The sequence below is a fragment of the Cavia porcellus genome, unplaced genomic scaffold, assembly GCF_034190915.1.
Source record: "Cavia porcellus strain 051 isolate PalLab524CR breed Dunkin Hartley unplaced genomic scaffold, mCavPor4.1 scaffold_23, whole genome shotgun sequence".
Taxonomy (NCBI): Eukaryota; Metazoa; Chordata; class Mammalia; order Rodentia; family Caviidae; genus Cavia; species Cavia porcellus.
Genome location: NW_026947506.1, coordinates 24888305 through 24911483, shown reverse-complemented (window position 1 = coordinate 24911483; position 23179 = coordinate 24888305). Strand labels below are relative to the sequence as shown.

The 23179-nt window shown below is 35.0% G+C and overlaps 1 protein-coding gene across 5 annotated transcripts in view; it reads left to right on the top strand.

Annotated features, from left to right (window-relative positions):
* Sugct (succinyl-CoA:glutarate-CoA transferase) overlaps positions 1 to 23179 on the top strand; it is a 738758-nt gene that overhangs the window by 90593 nt on the left and 624986 nt on the right. For all 5 annotated transcript variants that reach the window (XM_063233933.1, XM_063233931.1, XM_063233934.1 and 2 more), the window contains exon 7: positions 6051 to 6142. In XM_063233933.1, coding sequence (XP_063090003.1) covers positions 6051 to 6142 — 92 coding nt within the window. The remainder of the gene's footprint in view (positions 1 to 6050; positions 6143 to 23179) is intronic.

The window sequence follows — 23179 nt, the reverse complement described above, 5'->3', positions numbered from 1 at the left end:
TGAAGGCAATAAGATTCACTAAGATGCCCATTCTGGTTTGACTATTGTCTCCTTTGGAAGTCCTATAATGTTTACAATGCTTAAATTTTATTGGTCTTGTTCTCTACTGTTTTGTTCAACTTTATAATATCTAATGAGATAGACAATTCTTTTTAAGGAAACAAGAGACATTGTTGATAACCATTGTTGATAACCTTGTACTCTGTTTTACATCATGTGCTATGTCTGTCCTTGGTTTTGACTGACAGCTTTGTTTTGCCATATTTGACTTTATTCTCTTCCCCCCCAAAAGTAATAAGAACTAAGGAGTAATAAAACCCAAAATGTGTAAATTTTGTTGTAAAAAAGAGAAGGAAAAAAAGTGCTCTAAAGGATACAACAGCAAGTGTGTTTAGGGGTGTTAAATAGCTGACCATATTAATGTTTTTGGTTGGATCATCGAACACAACTGTTTGCAGTCTCACTGTTTGAATGTCCACTTTGTATGCTTTGATACTGTGATTTGAGCAACTATCTCTAAGATGGTAATATGTAATCTATTAACTGGTGATTTCTTACTGTTTTTTTTTTGTAGTTCTGTATTATTTGTACCCTTATACCGCTTTGTTTCATTTTGTTTTTCTCTTTTTCCTTTTAAATAAAATTTTAAAAAATGTGCTAGGAGTTTATACACTATCATTTTAACCCAGAGATATACTTCACACAGAATAGGAACAAAGAAACAAAGTCCAGATAATTACATTAATTTTGAAGAATTTTATTATCTATTATAAAATAGCGTATGTCTTTTTTCAGGTAAATGGTCTATTGTTTGAATTCCTTTAGCTGTTGGAATGTTAGTATATTAGCTATTTAGCTAGTAACTATGGCAATAACTTCAAAAAGCCTTATTTTTAAATTTATTATCAGTGTGGGTCTTAATTCTCTTAGAAACCTCTTTCCTTTTTGTCCCTAAAGGCTTCTCACTGGCTAGATCTATACTTTGGAGGGAACTGTTTATCAGAGAGTAGAGATAGCAATCTCAAGTAAGACAGAGTCAGAGCCCAGAGGAACTACACAGTCTCTCATACTTGGAGAATAGCTATATGTGTTATTTTGGAGATGTAGCAGGAGATAACATGTACAGAATGGATAGGATGTAGATTACAAAAGATTCCGTATATCATGCTGAATTTTTACTTTTATTTATATCTTGTTGACAATTTAGTAAGAATTTTAATAGGGAAATGGCTTGATTAGAATTAGATATCCAACAGGACTTTGTGTCATGTTAAAAGTTAACTGAGGTTGGGCAGTAGTAAGTAAGTTATTGAAGAATGTAAAAGTTACCTAAACTTTTGGATTTGGAAGACATTTGGCAGATTCAGTGAACCAGAATTAATGATCAGTTTGATTCAGACAAGAAGCAAAAGATCAGTCTGATTTTAGGTTTGTGGATCATGAAAATATGTGGGTGGTGTTTGTGTTCACGGAAATAATGAATGTAGGAGGAGGAACAGATTTTGTTGGTGGCATGTGAGTGTGACTGAGGTGGGATGATAGGTTCTGTTTAGGTACCATCACCTTGGAGGACAATGGACTTTTGGGTAGAGATGTCAACACCGGCACACACATAAACACCTTTATATGTAACAACCCAGACTTGGCTTCAAATCACAGCTCTGCTACTTCCTATTAGTGTGCTCTTGGGTAGGTGACTTAGCCTTTCTAATTCTTAGTTTTTTTAGTTGTAAAAAGAGAATAACAGTATGTAGGTTATTGTGTTGTGTGAATTAAGCGATCTAATTTTTAAAAAACATCCAACAGTGCCTGTTAAGGTTTGTGTCATGTGGTCATGGGGTATGGGCTTTTCAGAGGTGGCTGAGTCTAGAGTTTGTGATTATTCATGGTCCGAAGCTGGGATTAAGGGTAATGAATACTATACCTGCTTTAGGGCAGGTAGCCTGCATACAACATAAGGGACAGAAAGAGCTCTCTCTCTCTCTCTCTCTCTCTCTCTCTCTCTCTCTCTCTCTCATTGCTTTTTCTCTCTTCTGCCTCCATGAACTGTTGCCCATTTGCTGTGTTACCACCCTGCCTTGAAGCCAGGAGATTAGTAAATCTTTCTTCCTTTAATTTTGGGTGTTAGATATTTTATCTCAGCAATGAGAAAAGTAAGGCAGTGCCTAATACATGATAACTTCATAAATAGTTATTAATATTGTGGTATCGAAGCTACCAATATCTTATATAGAACCATGGAAAAGACTTGATTTTTTATTGAGAATACAGAATGAGAAGAGAGAGGGCAAATATGGGCTATTAGGGAATGTCAACAGAAGTGAGAACATTGAAGGGCAGAGACCAGAGAGCTGGAAGTCGTCACTTAGCTAGGGTTCTTTAAGCCTGAATAGGGAGGCTTAATTTATTTTAAATAACTGAAAAAGTCCCTAGAAAGCCTTGGCAGGAAAATAGTGCACCCTGATTTATATTTTTTAGAGGACGATTTTGAATGCAAAAGAGTTAGATAGGCGACTAGAAACAGGAGGTTAGTGAAAATGTCCAGATGAGATACATTCTTTTGTTCTCTTTTTTGTTATTAGCAGGCAAAAAAGGTCAATCCTGAAACCCTTGGCCGTTTGGAAGTCTCAGAGGGATCCTTGAGCTGATCTCTGTCAGGATAGCTGCAGTGATTTTTCTAGAACTCTGGCATGGAGCAGATAGATACAAGCAGTGATTACCTGAAGAGACTTAAGCTTGATTCTTAGGCCAGGGTTGCATGAATGGGCCTTAATAGTAGGAGCATCTCTTCAATTATTTAATAGGCAGGTTACTAAGTACTGCGGGATATGTGGGGTTACATAAAGCAAGAGCACCAATGGTAGTGTTTATTTTCTAAGAGTTCCTAAAGGAAAGAGGGAAAGCAAGAAGTTAGAAGAATTAAGAAGAAAAATGAGCAAAATCAGGAATAGGCAGACCAGGGCATGTGGTATTCAGGACCTGAAGTACTAAGAGATAAGAAATCTTTTTCTTTCAGTTTCCTCTCTGCATGTTTTTACTTACAATTCTTAAAATGAGAATTTTGCCTTACATTCAGTGATCCTAAAAGCCACAAGATGGCGGGGTTGCTCCTTAAAATGAATGTAGGTGAAAAAGAGGGAAGGGGTGAGGGGGATGTGCATGCACAGACTGACAGACAGACAGACAGACAGAGAGGGAAGTAGTCTTCTTTTCCACGGCCTCCTTTATTTTCCCCACCAATTTACTTCATTATAAAGAACTGACATGCTTAAGTTTTTCCTCCTTAATTTGAATTTTGAGCAAGTTGTTTTTGATACTGTACAGCTAAATATAAAATAAAAACTTTGGATCCCATGATTATCTATTTTTCAGTTCTTTATTAAGTCTTTAGTAAATAATTACATTTTCTCCATTCTTGAAAGGGTCATCTTAGCTAACTACTGTTTTGGTGTCAATTTTCTGCTTTAAAACTCTATTGACATGAGTATTTGTTAATGGTATTGGTAGTATTTTTGACTCATATTGCAGAAAAAATATACTAATGCTATCATTGTCAGCTTCTTTGGTAGGAGGAACAAGAATAAGTTTCTAAACACAAAAATATCAACTTTACGCTATTAATGTAATTTCACTACTCAGAAGATCTGTTCTCATCACTTTAGTACACCTTAAGGTAGTTTTCTTTTTGTTAGTGTCAATGTTCTGTGGAAGGGGCTGGGGATTTAGCTCAGCGGCATAAACGCCTGCCTTGCAAGCAGGCAGTCGAGAGTTCGATCCCTGGTACCGATAAAAACGAAAAAGACAAAAAAAAAAAAAAAAAAAATTTTTTTTGTGGAAAATGTAGGCAAATATATTGTTGGTATAGTGATTAATTAATTCATATTTATTGATTAATATATAGTTAGTGCTCTCTATAAAGCATACTTTACTTATGCTGTCTTACCAAATTAAGTTCTCTATACAAATCTATGAGACAAATGCAGATATCTCCATTCTAAAGATAAATACACTGAGGGTCTGGGAAATCAAAGATTTGTCAAAGTTTTAATATTTGTCAGAGCTATAATTTTAATCCAGATTGTTTTTAATCCCAACTTGCATTCTCTTTTTCACGATGCCTAAAGCTTGCCGTGAGAGTAACTATTTTATCTCTTTAATAGAACTACTTGGAAGTTGCAATTTAAAGTATTTAGGATATTTGTGCCTTCTCCTTGTACACTGACCAAAGGGGGAATGTGTATCGCAAAGCAATGATGCTGGTGAGCTTTTATTTAGTAAACTGTTGTTTTCTGAGCATATTTTCTGGAGGCCTTTTATTTAGAAGACTCCATGTAGATGTGCTGATGGTAAGACTGTCTGTTTGACCCTTCTGAAGGATCTGAGGTTAGGCCACAAGAACCTACTGATGTTTCCAACCCTGAGAGAACGGAAGCGCATCCTTCCCTTGGCTTCTGGTTGAGATAAAAGGGGGTCCCCGAGCACCCAGGAAGCCCCTGACTCATGGCAGCAGCTTTCCTCTGCACCAGGGGCCTGTGCTGTGTGCGGACTATTTGTGGTTTGAAAACTGTTGTGTTGAAGAAAGCAAAGCCTGGGCTGGGGTGCCATTTCTGGCTACATGATAGGTTGCCCCAAAATTCATTCTCAAACGCTTGGCATGGGTTTCTGCATTTCTGCTCAGAAAGCATCGACTTTTACTTTATTTTCCTTTATGTTTTTCTTCATATCCTATTTTTGCTTTTCTAAGATTTAAAAAAGTAATAGTTCAAATTTTACAAATTTTGTTTTTTGAATTTGGAGCCAACACTGTCTTATCTGAATCCAAGCATAGGAGGCTTTAAAAAAGATTTTATTAATTCACCACCATTTAGCAGTTTTAATTAAAAATAAATATATGCAAGAAGACCAAGTGAATAAATAATTATTGAAGTTAGCTGATGGGCTTCTCATAAATTTGTTCCATTTTTGCTTGACATTTTCCATGCTAAAACATAAGGTGACACATTACACATTTTCTGTCATTAATAATGATATATATATCCTTTAAACTATTTCTATAAATGATGGTTTTATCCAATGCTTTTGCTTTAAATACTTACATTTCTGAAAAAGATTGTCCTGGTGTTAAATACATCTGGGTAGGTTAATTGGTGATTAGATCATTTAATCGTATACTTTAATTTCTTCATTTATATTTTATAGATTATTGGCTTTAGAAAATTATTTTTTGAGGAGCCAGCATTCATTTACTCTTTCAATAAAAGTTTTTTTAAACACTGTTTTAGATGGTGGAAGTACAGAAGTGAATCTGATTGAAAAAATTTCTGGAGTGTACCTTTTAGAAGGGGACTAAATAAATAATATTATGTGTTGATGATGAGGGCTGTGAAGGCAAATATAAGGGGTAACAGGGATGAAAATTGCAAAGTGCCAGTTATACAGGGTCATCAGGGAAAGTCTGTCTGATGGGGATCTGGAGGATGCCGTAGAGTCGAGCTCTTCGTTCTGCAGGGGCTGACAGAACGAGCTGATGGGTGGGCGTGGACACCTCTTCATTTGTTCAATTTTTGGTTGATAAATGCATTTGGAGATAGTTTCATGTAGCTCTCAGTACAAGAGCTGAGAGGGGTAAAGAGTGGTGGAGACTGCAGCAAACTGGAGAACTCATGCCCTGTGTAAGCAGGAGAGCGATTTTCAACTCAGATGGTTGCATCTAAAATGTGGGCCTAGCTTTGAATGTGTTTTCTATTTTTTTCAACAAAAGCCATGCATTTGCATATTCTGTGTTACCTTGATTTTTAATTGTTGGCAGCTCAATAAAATCACTTTAAAACATTCTGTAGGTCAACCAAAGAACTCAAGCAGGTGAGATCTGGCCAGCACATCAGCAGTTGACTTTCTAGGGGTAGAACATAGTAATTCATTCTCACTGTCTCCTTCAGGAGATCAAACAGATTTAACAGGAAGACAGCGCTGCAAGGTTTCTGGACACGTTATTGTCCAGTGGTGCTGGTGCACCTGCGTGGTGCTGACTGTGTCATTTCTTGTTTTAGGGTATGGTCACACAGGTCCCATGTCACAACGTGCTGGTTACGATGCTGTGGCCTCGGCTATTTCTGGTCTGATGCACATCACAGGGCCAGAGGTAGGTATCCTTCCAGAAATAATCCTAATATTTCTCTTTACATGTTCCAGGAAAAGTTTCCTCTTTACTAATCTGTAGGATCTTAGAAGGAAATCCGGGAAGGTGAATAGCTTATTAAAGTAAAACAGAAGTGAGTTACAAATGTATTGCAACCTAAACTTCAAAACACACTGAATTCTAAACTTCAAAATGACCCCATGGAAAAGTAATATTTTTAGCAATAGCAGTAGGTCAAGTGGTGAACACATTATTTGTACTTATTATATTGATTCTCTTCCCATCCATTGAGAGAAGGGAGCATGATTCATAAACATCTCGTTTTGCTCTAAGGGGCTCTCATATGACCAAGACATCATTATTGTGCGTACTTTCATTTAAGGGTCCTGGATTCAACTGGGAATATGTGAAAATATCTGAGGCTTTTCTATTTGTTACTCGGATGCTAAAATGAATGAAAGAAAAACTACTGAGGTGAATGAAAGTAAATGAATGAATGAAAAACTGCTTAGGTGAAAGACTGTTGCTGATTGGTAAATTATAAGGTTCAACACTTGCCATGTGACTGTGCAGTCAGCACACAGGGCAGTGTAACCAGCAAACCACAGCAGAGTTTCACCTTGGTAATTTTTCATTCATTTTAGCATCTGAGTAACAAATCCAGGACTCTTAAATTGATGAAAGCACTCACAGTAATGATTACTTTACTTGTGTGATTTTTATTTAAGCAAATAATATTTACTGAACACTCAGTAGGTGTCAAGCATTGTTTTACATACTGCATACATTAAATTAAGTGAACATCAATTTTATTATAACTGATGATATAGGCAATTCTTTTTAAGATAGCAAGAGGCATTATGGTAACCATTGTTGATCACCTTGTATTTTGTTTTTACATTATGTATTATGTCCATCCTTTTGATTTGACTGACTCTGTTCTGTTATATCACATTTGGTTTTTTATTTTTTTTTTGTCTTTTTCTTTTGTCTTTTTCCTTTTTATCAGTACCGGGGATCGAACTCACGACTGCCTGCTTGCAAGGCAGGCGCTTATGCCGCTGAGCTAAATCCCCAGCCCCTGTCTTTTTCATTTTTATCGGTACCGGGGATCGAACTCACAACCGCCTGCTTGCAAATCACATTTGGTTTTACTCTCTTCAAAAAAAAAAAAAATAATAAGAACTGTGGGAGTAATAAAACCCAAAATGTGCAATTGTCATTGTATAAAAGAGGGGAAAAGAAAGTGCTCTAAAGGATGTAACTGCATGTATATTTAAGTGTATAAGATAGGTAACCATATCACTGAGTTTTGTTGGATCATTGAACAAAACTGTTTCCAGTCTCACTGTTTGAATGTCCACTTTATATGCTTTAATTTTGTAACTTGAACAACTATTTCTAAGATAACTATGTAATCTATTAACTAGTGATTTCCTACTGTTTATTTTTTCTGAAATTCTGTATAACTTGTACCCTTTTTCTTTTTCTCCTTAAATAAAAGAAAAAAAAATTAAGTGAACATAACTCCCAGGTATTACATATCTTTCACCTGTTCACAACTCTTCTTTTTGAACGAAGGTATTCATTGGCCAGTGAATAGTGATTGTCATGTTCCATACTACATTTTTGGAACTGCGGAAGGCACTGGTACTAGGAGAGGTCCACTGTTTCCCTCCTAAAGATGTCAAACGAGAAAATCAAACATTAACTGAAAATATTCATTGCATACAAGAAGAAGCTGCTCAGAATAAACGTACAGGTTGTTATTAACTACAGATTATTGTGCGTAAGACCATTATTATATTTCTAAATATCTGCACGAATCTTGGTTTGACAGCCAAAGCAGATAAAAGAGAATCAGGCAATGCTGGGCTTCCCCTTGAGAAAGTTTTTCCCCTCGAGAAAGTTTTTCCCCTCATCTTAGGGAAATTCCCTAGGTCTCTAGGCAGCTGTTGCTCAGGAAGAATCACTTGTGAAGTCCTGGCTGATACCGTTAGCTAGCCAATATGCACACACGATTGCAACTTATATCTTGTGGCACATGAAATTTTATCCAGCTGTGCACAGCTGTGCATCTGAGCTGCTGGCATAACTCCGTGCTGTCAGATGACTGACTGGAACCCAGGATTCTCTCTTGGTAGGAGGCTTTGCCACATCACTGTACACAGTGGAGCCTGGTCTGTTAGACTGTTAGTCAGTAGGCTTCTCCCGGGACCAGATATTTCAGGTGGGACCGGAAGGCAATGCCATGCAGGATGCCCACACGCTGGAGAGTGGTAGGCTGAGCAGTCAAAATAAGTCCAGTGGATTATTGTGAACTAGCAAGGCCGGGGCAAAATGAGGTTGAAAGTGATTTTATTGTCTGTGGGCTTACTATAGTAATAGTTTGATGAGAAAAAGATACATTGTTATATGTGAATTTTTCATACTGATGATATATATTTCTACCTAGGAATTGAATGATGATCAAAGATACGAGGAAAGGTCAGCACTACAAATAAAAAATTTGAAAACATGTGCTCTTCCTGTAATGGAGTAGTAATGGTATTTTTATCCATGAGAGGCCATACATCAATGTATGGTGGTGCACAATGAAATTTATATAAAGTAGTCTTTCTAGTGGGATTTAAGATAAGCTAGGTATATTTGACCTCCACTAAATCTATGTTATGGTATTATCATATAAGATTCATACTTGCCAGTGGACATAAAGTCTGATTTTGAGTACTGAGACTTTGATAGGTGTTTACTGATGTTATCTTTTTTTAATCCTCACACCATTCCTGTCAGAGAGAGAGGCAATGTTGGCAATCACACTCCTTTCTTTTGCTATAGTTAGGCATGGAGTTGATGAGTCGCAGTTCAGAAAGGTTTAGCATTCGTAGCTTGTTACCCAAATGGTAACAATTTATTGTTTACCAAGAATGTATGAGAACTTTATTTTCACCTAGTCTTGACAATATGAGCCTTTTAAATTTTCATCATTGGGGCTGGGGATTTAGCTCAGCGGCATAAGCGCCTTCCTTGCAAGTGTGCGGTCGTGAGTTCGATCCCTGGTACCGATAAAAACGAAAAAGACAAAAAAAATTAAAAAAAAATAAATTTTCATCATTTTAGTTGGTTAATTGTTGCCTCTTATTGTACTTTGAATTTGCATTTCCCAGATGAGTACACATACACATATTTTTATATACTTAACAGCTACTTGGATGTCTATGTGAATGGTTATGTACAAGTCTTGTCTGTTGTTTTTGTTGGAGTATTGGTCTTTTTATTTGTGATTTCTTTCCATATTTTTGATACAAGTATTTGCCAGATGTCTATATGCTGATATTTTCTCCAATCTGTGGCTTTTTTTTTTTATCAAAATTGTGTCACTTGATGAGAAGTTTTAAATTTTATTTATTTTTCTGTTATGGTTAGTCTCATTAAATATAGGAATTATGGGTTCTTGGACATGTCACCTATATTTATTTATGGCATAGCATAGAATATCTTTCCTTGTCTTTAGTCTTATGTATTACAAATATTAATATCTAGTAAAATAGTTTTTATTAAAATAATTAATTTTTCCTTAATTCATGTACCTTCCTAAAATGACATAATTAACCATAGCTGACTGTTGATTAGTTAGAGTTAATGGTGGAATAACTTGGTTTCTCAATTTTATTTTAATTTACTTTAAAAACTATTTTATAAATAATACATACTCACTGTAAAAAGCTAATTAATGCAGAAAATAATAGAGAAGAAAACAACAAATCATCCTAACTTCACTATTGAGAAGTTTCTAGAAATGAAATTCTGTGAGCATCAAACTAGAAACTTCTGTGAGCATAAAGCTACTTATATTCATATCTGGCCGTATTCAGAGAGCATGGTGAACAAAAATAACTTATGATGAGATCATAATTTTCTCACTCATATGAATATTAAATTTAATTGAATTTAACAGTAACATAATTGTTTGATGTGAAATGGAATGTTTATTCAAAATTGGCTAAATGTTTCTAATTGTTTAAAGATCATTTGGAGGTGGAAAGAAAAGATTATGAAAACCCATAATATGATGGAATCATTTCATGTTTCTTTACCCACATGTTCAGTTTTAAATATCATGTATTGATTTATGCTATGAGAAATTACCATTCTAACATTTCTTTCCCATCTCTCACCTGTCTTCACAATTGTTGCTGATTAAGTACTTCCAATTAGAGAAAGCAAAATTATTGCATTTGCTTAGTTAGTGTTCTTCAATACTTTCACTTACTTAACCTGATCCTACCTAAAATTTTCGTGACATTTGAGTCCTATACTGTAACAATAATATCCCCACTTTGAAGTTGCCCTTCAAAAGTAAGGAGTAGAAATGGAGGTAAATTGAGAGAACTTACGGTAGAATGCCAGTGATTATAGCCTCACCCAGCAAATCCTGGCAGCGCTTTTTGTTTTGGCTCTGGTCCTGCAACTTTCTCCTTTAAGAAAGAAGTAATTTTGTAGACTTTTTCCAGTTGTCTTAGTTACTTTCTCATTGCTGGGATATAATACTTGATGCCCACAACTGGAAGGAGAAGAGGTTCGTTTTGTTGACAGTTTCTAGAGGTTTCAGGACAGCATCAGCTGGCTCCAAGGCAGGACAGCATGAGAAAGGAGACTTGCTCATGGCATGGCAGACAGGAAGCAGTGGGAGATCAAAGGATGAAAAAGAGAGGTACTATATCTTTCTGGCCACAACCTCAGTGACCTACCTCGTCTCAATATCATATTTAGCTGTAAACTTGTTTGCGGACTAATCCAGTGATGAGCATCACACTTCTAGGGCCCATTCATCTCCATGATGCCCTACCCATGAGTGCATGATGTCCAGATATAAGCTGTAACACCAGGGTTGTTTATTTCCTCTTTCATTGTGTTCCTTACATTTCTCTTAGAGATTTTTGATGGAATTTTTTGATGGAATCCATCAGCATGTTTTTTCTTCTGTACTATCTGATCGAGAGAAGGGAAGTGAGGAGCTGTATCTCATGAGTAGCTCCTCATGCTTTGCTTCTTTTCTTGAACTTTCCTTTTCAGAGTTACAAACTGCTTCCCTTCCCTTGATTGGTTATTAAAAGGATCAATTTGTGTAACTTAGGAAAGCAGAACAACAAAAAACATACAGATAGAGAGTTTGTGGGTAACAAGTGTGTTGGTAAGATTTTGCTTTTGTATGTCTGCTGACTTTGCTTCTATTTTCTTGAATGAAATTATATGTTATACCATTTAATTAATTTATTAAAATTGTAATTCTTTAGGTCATATGAATATTTCAAGATTAAAGAAAGTCTGAAGGATAAACTGTGCATTGATAAATAATAATTTTATTATTATTAAAAATGTTTTGGGGTAGCTTCCAAACAATGTGAGATATTTTGTGAAATACAGCACATTTTTTTTGCTAAGCAATTTTAAATAAAATTATTACAGGAGTGATAAATAGTATCCCTCAATATAGTACGTTTTTTAGAATTAATAACATATCAGGCTTTTGGCTTCCGAACCCCCTTCACAAATGTATTATATAATAGGCACTTGCTTCATTAAAACTTATTAAAGCTAATGAAAAATAAACCTGTGGTAATTTATTGAAGTTTGGAAATAATGAGACAATTTTGCTTTTTTATTAAGTGGTTGTATGATGCAAAGCAGTTGTGTAATATAGCTTTTGAGTTACACAGATTTCAGAGTTAAGATTTTCCATTGGTTGTCTATGTAATTTTAGATAAGCTATCATGCATAAATCTTCATTTTTATCATCTGTGAGGTGGGGATAACAAAACTACTTATAATGGTGGTTGTGAAGATTATACCTAAGCCTAAATAAGAGTATGTGTTCATGAAATGGACTACTTGAATTAGTGTTCTGCTAAATAGAGGTTCAGTCCTGGATGCGTGACATCACTTTTGGGTTGCCCAAACATCTTTAAGACAGGTCCAGTTACTCTGTAACTCCTTAGCCTCCTTTTTCTTTATAGCAAAATTGTATTTTATTTTTACTAGCTTGTGTTTATTATTTCTGTTCACTTTTAAGGTTTGAGAAGGTTGATTTGTTACTGTATCCCCTGCATTTAGACCAACTTCTGGAATATAACTTTCAAAACTCAAAGAGTTTTTGACTGAAATGTTTAAGTACATTTACATGTTTTAAAACAATTAGATTCTGGATTCATTCAGTAAAATTGCAAATACATTTAGAGAAAATAAGCTTTGATTTCTGTCCCTTTCAAGCTGATTTGTTGATTGACTGAACTGACTGCTCAATTTAGTTTAATTAGTTCAACTTGAATTGGATGAATAAATTCCATCTTTAGTAATGACAGTACTACTACTGACATTTCTTACCGATGTTCACTTGATATTTCAGCTGTTTTCTATAGAAATTATATCAGACTGTTCTTCAGCTTTACTGTGTTCCCATCAGACCCCTACATAGAAGGAGATCCAGTGAGAGACAGACTCATCTGTGCAGCTTATTAGAGGGATGAAAATATTCCCAAATTCCTCTGAAACATCTTTTTTAAACAGGGATCTAGTGACAGATTTCACACATGTGAATCCCAGGCTTTCAAGCAATAACTTTATTCCTATGTATTTCTTCATGTTGCTTTTCTTGATGTAATCAATATCATTTTGAGTATGTTTGTGTCATTTCTCATTGCAGAACAGGAAGATAGTTATAATTCATATATATATAGCACTGGTCTGCCTGGATCTGTAATACTGAGTTGGTTTGTAAGCACCAGAAAAAAAAATAAATAAAAACCAAAAAGCTCCAGATACATGTCAACGAATTGGAAACATTTTAGAGAAATTTTTTTAAAGTCTTTTTTTCTAAACCAAGGAGCAAGATTAAAAATAAATGGTTTATTTCAATGTTATAGGACAACAAAGGCACAAGTATATGTAGATATCAACATAGAGAGCAAGTATCAGTTGGGATAATTGTTTTGGAATGTCATCCATGCATTTGCTTCTTTCAAACAAATTGCTCTGAACTGGGTGATACACATTCTTGTCCTTTCCTACACACTGTGGGCACAGTCTCCCAGGCTTCTTCTATGTTTGGGCAAGGGGAAGGGGTTTATTGAGGACTGAACCCAGACTTCTCACTGAGCTACATCCTCGACCTCTTTTTATTTTGCAACAAGGTCTTTCAAAGTTGCCGGGTTCCTCAGGCAACACTCAAACTTAGAATTCTCCTGCTACAGCTTCCCAGAGTGCCAGGATTACAAGTTTGTGCCACCACATCTGGCTTTGTCCCACACTTCTTACTTTCTACCCCCGTGCCCAACAGATACTTCTACATTATGCTTCACTTCTAAAACCGATCCCTATTAATTGTTTCCTGCCCTTATAACTATAAACATCGTGTTCCTACTCTGCTACTGTCTGAGAAATTTGACTCTTGTAGTTTTCTGAGTACAGTAAGTTCATTTCCTGCAATTATGCCAAGCAGCTTAAACAGGTACATTAATGACCTATTTGACAACTTCTTTGATTGGTTACAGGAATCAGAAAGCTTGGTTTGAATTTTCATTCTGTTATTCTGTGTAGCTTTAGGCAAGTTGTCTAGCTTTAGTTTTCTAATCTGCAAAATAGGGAAAATATCTCTTAAAAGTTCTACTTGTAAAGCTGAAATGTGATGGCCGTGGGTCAGATTAGGGACATGTTGGTCAAAGAATACAAAATTTCAATTAGATACGCGAAATAAGTCCAAGATATCTATTGTGTAGAATATGGTGACTATAGTTAATATCTATTCTTTGTAATTGCAAGGAGTAGGTTTTAAGTATTTTCATTTAAAAAATGATAAGTGTTTGAGATAGCACGTTTTTTTTGGTACTGGGGATTGAACTCACAACTTTGTGCTTGCCAGGCAAGCACTTACCACACTGAGCTAAATTCTCAGCCCAGTAGCACCTATGTTAATTAGCTTGATGCTGCCATTCCACAATGCATATAGTGTTTCAAAGCATTCTGTTGCTCATGCTGATTTATACAATAAGAGAAAAAATATCATTGTAAATCAATGATAGAAGCTTCAAATTATCTGTGATACCATGCTGCAGCCTTACTTAAATTCCAGTTATATAGGTATTTTCACACAGTGGTAATCATTTGATTAACCAACTCATATGACTATTGTATTTTGTATTTTATGAGAATATTTTGTTTGAGGATCTATTATTTAATCACATCTTTTGCACCACAAATTCCTGGGCTTTCTTTTAAACTTTTCCTCTTATTCATTCTGTCGTTTGACTCCCATCTGCTTCACTTTCCCTGCTATTGTCCATAACTAGGAAGTAGGACGGGCAGTTTCTTCACCTATGCCACTTTGAACTTCTGGTAATCTAGGCTTGAAAAATGGTTTTTATTTGGGAGTAGTTTAAACGTGGACCTGAGGTACAGATGATCTCAGTATTTATTGTTTGGGGTGTGGCTGGAGAAGCATCCTTCATATGTGGGAAAGACTGGTGAATCTAAAATTTTTTCTTCTCAAATGTCAATAGTGCTTCTATAATAAGCACTGCTGAGTATGTAACAGCTCTGTCCATTACAACTTCATTCTTTTTAAAACTTTCTTAGCCATGTTTTGCCACTTCTTTCTCCTTGCTTCCTTTTAATTTTATTTATGCTGCTAATTCTATGTTTGTCTGCACTCTTTGGACTAGAAGTGGTTTAATTCAGGGAGAATGTCTTCAGGACACTTTCTTCTTATCCTTGGAGTGTAACCCAGATCCACTGCAGACTTGGTGTCCATTGATATTTGTTGTGTATTAATTTGGAATCTTAAGGTTTCTCTAGGAAAGATTCAACTTCCGTTTGATACTGGGAGCTGACCTGTGATCGTAGTAATACACTTGATATTCTTTCTAGAGCTCTTTATGGTAATACACCTTAAATTAAAAGAGTGCCTTTCTTATTGGATGAGTTATTTAGTATAAACATTGTACTTAAAATGTGAATAAAGAATTTCTGAATTATGAATGTTTGGAAAATAACAAAAATTATTCAGAAAATATTCATCTGGAAGGAGAGATTAAAAAAGCATTTAATTAAGTTTCTTTCTAATATTTTCACTTTGTGAATCTTATGAAAGAAATGACGCCTCCCTGGGAAACCCACTTTTTCTCAATAGACGGTCACTTCTGAGAGTGTTGTATTCATTTGGGGTCCTAATGCTTCGATGTTATTACATAGTAGATACTAAAAAGAGTGTCCCAAATTATCTCAAGACTATAAAACACTTTCTTCAATGTAAGTCTTCAGGAAATGGACTTGTTTGCCCTGTAAAGGATAAACAACTTCTGGTGTCCTTTATTTTGATAAGACAGTGGGACTGTTATGTTTATTGTCCATAGAACAATGCATAAGAGAGAATTAGTTCACATTAGAGGAGGTAGTTGTTTGGAGGGCTTTTTGACCAGTAAGGTAATAAATATGACAAAGCATAAAGGAACATATTATGTAGATTTCATTAGCATATTGGGATAGAAAGATACTGGGGACTGAGACAGTCCTGGCTTGGAATTGTAGCCCGTTTCAACATCTCTGAGTCTTTGTTTTGATAATACTAACACATATCCTGAAAGATGCACTAAGACATAATGAGATAATGTGTAAGCAAGCACCTGCTGAGTAATGTTATCTCCTTTCCTTTTTCTGGTGCACATTTGGCAGATAATAGACCATGAACAGTCTCAGTTCTCTGGAGAGCTTAAAAAGAGAGAGATAAGCATCTCTCTTAGATGATTTAGAAATTTACCTAGTAAAGTCAAGGTGTTAGTCCAAATCATTTTTTAAAAATACTTTTTAGTAGACTGAGTTCTAAGGAGCACTGTTACATACAGGACTGAAAATTTACAGATCTTAGTGGATATGAATGCTATTCTCTTTTATAAATTAGAGCTATTGATTTTCAAATTTGCTTTTGATCCATAGCACAGAAAATTATAGCACAAAGACATAAACTAGGAAACTTTTTGTTGAATAACAGCGTGAACAGAAGCAAAATAAATTTTCAAAGTATTTATTGGTCCATTCCTTAAAATATAACATTCCCCAGTCCTTCATTTCATTTTCTCCTAGTCTTAATCTATTTAAATTTATGAAGACAGCCAGGCGAGGTGATATTTTGAGTTTTTCACTACAAGAGCTATGTCAAAATGATTTAGATGATTTTTAGTCACTAAAAAAGAAAGCACTATGGTGTGATTGGTATATTTGAGGCCTTTTGAAAATTTTTAGTTTGTGTGCTTTCTTTCTTTTTTTTTTTTTTTTTTTGTTGGTACTGGGGATCGAACTCACGACTGCCTGCTTGCAAGGCAGGCGCTTATGCCGCTGAGCTAAATCTCCAGCCTTGTGTGCTTTCTTAATGTAGTAGGTTCCTTAAGAATGGCGTCTTTATTATTTTTTGAAAAGGATTTGGTTTACATTTTTCTGAGTGGTAAGCCATGTTTCTCTGTAGATGCATTAGACTGTTTGCAAGTTGATTGACTTGCATAGATTAAACCATCCCATATAGGCTGAGCATTCTATAACACAATTATACAAATGAAAAAATCGACTTTGTTAAAAATTTTTCCTTTATAGTGATTCAAAAGGAAAGAGGATGAATACTGATATTAATAAAATGGTGCATAGAAGCAAGGTAGTAACATAAAGAGCAAAAAGTTTGGGTCAGAATTCCTGAACTTTAGTTCTTGTTGTGCCATTTGCTATCTATGAAAAGTTATTTTATTGTCTAAACATTTCTTTCATAACTTGTAAAATGATATAATATTGATACTTATAGCATTATTATTGATAATTCAATGTGATAGAGGTAACAGACTTGGGGAGTCACTGATTTGGTATATCACTTTGGCTTTTCTACCAAGTGGTTATAACATTTTATAATATTTCTTTGTCTAGCTGTTCCTTAGTTTCTCATCTGTAACCAAGATTGCTTCCATCTAGGGATTGTGTAAAGCACAAGTTAAAAAGTGCTTTAAAAAGTGCTCTGTAGAATATTACAGATCAAATACCTTTAGATTATACCATTAATGTTTAGAAAAGCAGAAAGGTTTAATTTATTATTAGAAAGAAAAGCAATATTAGTAATCAAGCATTCACAAGGGGTACAAGACAGTGTCACAGATTAATTTGCTCCACTTTCTATTCAGTTGCCTGTCTGATGTGGTGTGTCCACCTGAAATGAAGGTTAAGGAGTTTTTATCTCTTCTCTCCCTTGTGGTCTCAAGCTTTCTTTATTCTCCCAACCTTCAGTGGTCCCAGTTTGCCAGTTTTTGCCTCTGGCTTTACTTTGTTGAGGTTGCACTGGAGAGATTGGTCTTTCAACCAATATACTTTCGTACTTGTCTAGTTCCACTGATAAGTTTTACTGAATTTACTATAGGCTCCTTCAAGATTCTGAAATGATGATTTAAGATCACTAGAGAACTCCATATGTCTCTGAGGAACAAAAGTGATTTTGTCATGCCTGTTTATAGGCGATACAGTAAAAGGAATTTAATTTTCAGCTTTGAGTTCAGTGCTCCAGCTATTAGATGGAATTTCTTTCATGCAGGGGAAAAGTTACTTTGTGGAAATTTGTATGTTAGTGTTCCTGTAAGCACATTCTTAGCATGAGTTAGTGGTTCAAATAAATTGAGCATTTGGAACAGAAGGTTCAGATGTTGTGTACTCGCAGCCTGTGCCCGTGAAGTGTGAAGCTAGTGGCTGTGATGTGTTCTGTGTGTGCACTAATACAATCTGATACAATCTTAGCCATCTTTTGCCCTTCATGTTACCCTTTTCACTTCTACTAATTATAGTTTTCTTAGTTAAGGTTGTAAATAATACTAATTGATGGTTTTCACAAAGTATTACTTTATATTAATTTCTTACTAGTTGTTTTCCCAGATTGATTTTATCCCGCCCCTCAATCTCCAACCAATCAGTGAGTTAGGAATTCAAGTTTCTAAGTATCTTGTATCTCTTTTCTCTATGGTGACCTTGAGTGTGACTCTCATCTTGTTTCTCCCTCTGAACTGTTGGCAGCTCATACAGATGGGTGTCACTGTGTCACACCAAATATTTTATAAATATTTGTGCAGTTTTTTTTACAATGTGTTTTTCATATATTCTTTCTCACTTAGTTTTCATTCCAAATCATGAAGTAGAAATTATCAGTGCCTACATTGGACATTTGAGGAAAAAGCTAAAAAAAAAAAAAGCCAAACACTTTCCAAAGATTATGCAGTTAATAAAGGATGGAAGAATTAATAGGAAGATAGGTCATTAAAAATTCATGTGCCCTAGAATAAAAGCAAAGTTTTCTATAGATTATATTAGTATAATAAATGAATCAGTATAAAACTGAAATATGGCACAGAGACACAGGTATATATAAAGACTTTTTTTTAACTTTGGAAAAGAAGCCAATACCTAAAAGGAAAAGAAAGTTTTAATGTTTTTGTTGTTTTATGAAGAAATTAAGTAATATATAATTTAAGAGAAAAATGCTGGGTGAATTTTTAGATACTTATTCATGCCTCTTCATTGAACATGTAACACCAGAATCAATTTACAGTTTCTCACAGCTTTTCTAACAAAAGAAGACTTTAAGCAATAACAGAAAATACATAAACATTCTTCTTCCTTTTCCCTGTTTTCTGTTTCACTTGGCAAACTATGAAATTAGTGGAAAACTAGATATATAGAGAAATGAATGAATGAGCCAAGTATCTAAGAATTAAATTGTGTTTAGGAAATAATCTTTGAATTTTCAATTTTGTGATTTTTTTTTTACGTTTTTTTTTTTTATTTAAGAGGAAAAAGAGAAAAACACAAAACAAACCAAAGCGGCGTAAGGGTACACGCAATACAGAACTACAAAACAAAACAAAACAAAACAAAACAAAAAACCATAACAGTAAGAAATTACCTGCTAGTAGATTACACACTATTTTCTTGAAAATAGTTCCTCAAATCACAGTATCAAAGAACACAAGGTGGACATTCAAACAGGGAGACTGCAAACAGCTGTGTTCAATGTTCCAAAAACATTGATAAAGTCAGCTATTTAACACCCCCAAACACACTTGCTGTTATATCCGTTAGAGCTCCTTTTCTTTTTTTTTTTTTCCCTCTCTTTTTTACAACAAAATTTACACATCTTGGATTTTATTACTCCTTAGTGCTTATTACTTTCTTTGGGGGGGGGGGAAGAATACAGTCAAATATGGCAAAACAAAGCTGTCAGTCAATACCAAGGATAGACATAGCACATGGTGTAGAACAGAGTACAAGTTTATCAACAATGGTTATCAACGTTGTCCCTTGTTTCCTTAAAAAGAATTGTCTATCTTATTAGATATTATAAAGTTGGACAAAACAGTAGAGAACAAGACCAATAAAACTTAGGCATTGTAAACATTACAGGACTTCCAAAGAAGACAATAGTCAAACCAGAATGGGTATCTTAGTGAATATTATTGTCTTCAAAGTAGTTGCCTATGTCTTCAAACTTGATACTATCATATAGAATGGAACAGAGTCTAATCAGTCAAAACAAGATCGTGGGAGTACTACAGGACTTCAAAACAAGTTAATAGGAAATCGAAAAGAGTTACTATTTATATATCCTAATTTTTTTGAATTTTTTCTTTAATTAAGACAAACATAAGAAATGACTAAATAATTTTTTTTGAAACAATAAGGGGGAGATTGAGATAAAACAGGACATAACAATATAACAATAGAGGTCACAGCATGACTGTTTCAATAACCTAGTACTTCACCACCTTATAACCTGACTTAATAGTAGTTACCATAGTGTCTTTTTCCTTGAAATATTTGGGTAAAACTTCATATACTCTAGCTTCAAATATTTTCATATCAAGAAGCCCAGAATAAAGCCTTTCTAATTAATGAGTGAAAACTTTATAAGGCTTCAAGGCCACCTAATGGGGAATCATGATTACCACATATTTTTATATATTTGAATCATTACTTACATTAGGGAAACTATTCGGTATTCACACATGCGAGATTGATTTATTTCACTTATGAGTATGGTCTCAAGCTGTGCCCATTTATTGATAAATATCTCAATGTGATCCTTCTTTATAGCTGAATAATACTCCATTGTATAGAAATACCACAACTTTTTTATCCATTCCTCAGTTGATGGACACTTGGGTTGTTTCCAAGATCTGGCGATTACAAACTGTGCTGCTATAAACATAGGTGCACATATATCACTGTGGTATGGTGCTTTCAGTTCTTCTGGGAATATGCCTAGAAGTGGAATAGCTGGAATAAATGGGATTTTCAGTCCCAACTTTTTGAGAAATCTCCAGACAGATCTCCACAAAGGCTGTACCAGTCTACACTCCCACAATCAGTGCAGGAGAGTTCCTTTTTCCCCACAGCCTCTCCAGCATTTGTTGTCGGTTTTCTTGATCCTGGCCATTCTTTCAGGAGTGAGATGGTATCTCAGTGTGGTTTTAATTTGCATTTCTCTAATGACCAATGATGATGAGCATTTTTTCATGTATTTATTTGCCATTTGCATTTCTTCATCTGAGAATTGCGTATTCATCTCAGATGCCAATTTTTGGATTGGATCTTTGAATTTCGGAGGTCTGAGTTTCTTTAATTCTTTGTATGTTTTAGACAAGAGGCCCTTGTATGAGAGAGAGTTCACTAAAATCTTTTCCCAGTTTGTGGGTTTTCTTTTCACTATGCTGGAGATTTCTTTTGACATGCAGAAACTTTTTAATAAGAAGTGGTCCCAGTTATTGATTCTGGGAAGTATTTCCCGTGCGGTTTGAGTCCTGTTCATGAATTCTTTACCTACTCCTATGTCTCCAAGGTTTCTACCTATTTTGTCTTCCAATAGATTTAGTGTTTCTGTTTTAATATTCAGATCTTTGACCCATTTACATTTTAATTTAGTACATGGTGATAGACATGGGTCTAGCTTTAGTTTTCGGCAAATGGAGAGCCAGTTTTTCCAGCACCATTTATTAAAGAGACTGTCGTTCTTCCAGTGAACCTGCTTGGCTCCTTTATCAAAGATAAGGTGGTTGAGTGTGTTCGTAGTTGTGGTTGTATCTTCTAATCTATTCCACTGATCTTCGGCTCTGTTTTGATTCCAATACCATGTTGATTTTACTACTGTTGCTTTGTAGTATAACTTCAAGTCAGGGATTGTGATGCCTCCTGCTTTGTCTTTGCTGCTTAGAATTGCCTTTGCGATTCTAGGTCTCTTCTGGTTCCAGATGAAATTTAGGAGTGATTTCTCTAGATCTATAAGGTATGTTGATGGTATTTCTATTGGGATTGCATTGAATCTGTATAACAGTTTTGGGAGAATGGCCATTTTCACAATGTTTGTTCTTCCTATCCATGAGCAAGGGATGTCTTTCCATTTTCTGAGATCATCTTCAATTTCCTTTTTCAGTGTATTATAATTTTCACTGTATAAGTCTTTCACTTCTTTCGTAAGAGTAATTCCTAAATATTTCATTTTTTTGCTTGCTAATGTGAATAGTCCAGTTTCTCTTATTTCCCTCTCTGTAACTTTGTTGTTCGTGTATAGGAATGCTATTGATTTCTGAGTATTGATTTTGTATCCAGCCACATTACTGAATTTATTTATTGTATCTAAGAGTATTTCAATGGAGTTTAGGGGGTCTTCTATGTAGAGTATCATGTCATCTGCAAACAATGATAATTTAACTTCTTCTTTTCCTATCTTTACCCCTTTTATTTCTCTTTCTTGCCTAATTGCTCTGGCTAGTACTTCCAGTACTATATTAAATAGGAGTGGTGATAAAGGACATCCTTGTCTTGTGCCCGATTTTAAAGTAAAGGCTTTCAATTTTTGGCCATTTAGTATGATGCTGGCTGTTGGTTTGTCATAAATGGCCTTTATTATATTGAGGTAAAGACCATCTATTCCAATTTTCTGTAAAGTTCTTATCATGAATAAGTGTTGGATCTTATCGAAGGCTTTTTCTGCATCTATAGAGATGATCATGTGATTCTTATTTTTGGCTTTATTGATATGGTGGATTACATTTATTGATTTGCGTATGTTGAACCATCCTTGCATTCCTGGGATGAATCCCACCTGGTCATGGTGTATAATCTTCTTGATGATTTGCTGGATCCTATTTGCCAATATTTTATTGAGGATTTTTGCATCTGTGTTCATTAGGGAGATCGGTCTATAGTTCTCTTTTATAGTTGGGTCTTTCTCAGGTTTTGGTACTAGAGTAATATTTGCTTCCAGGAATGACTTAGGAAGGACTGCTTCCCTTTCAATTTCATTGAATAGTTTGAGGAGTGTCGGCATTAGGTCTTCTTTATATTTCTTGTAGAATTCTGCAGTGAATCCATCTGGGCCTGGGCTCTTCTTGGTGGGCAAGGAACCAATTACATTCTCAATTTCATTAGCAGAGATTGGGTTATTCAACAGTTTTATATCCTCTTGATCTAGCTTTGGTACTTCATATGCTTCTAAGAATCTGTCTATTTCTTCTGTGTTATCAAATTTTTGAGAGTAGAGGTTTTCGAAATAGGTGTTGATGATCCTCTGTATTTCTATTGGGTCTGTAGTGATTTCTCCTTTTTCATTTCTTATTGCATGAATTTGAGCTTTTTCTTTCCTTTTTTTAATAAGGTTGGCTAGGGGCTTATCGATTTTATTTATTCTTTCAAAGAACCAACTCTTTGATTCGTTGATTCTTTGGATTGTTTTCTTAGTCTCTATTGCATTGATTTCTGCTCTGATTCTTATAATTTCCTCTCTTCTTTTGGCTTTGGGCTTGACTTGCTCTTCTTTTTCTAGCTGTTTGAGGTGTAGCATCAAGTTATTTACTTGTATTCGTTCTGTTTTCCTGATGTGGGAACTCAGTGCAATAAATTTTCCTCTCAGAACGGCTTTCATTGCATCCCACAGATTCCGGTAAGTTGTATCTGCATTTTCATTTTCTTTTAGGT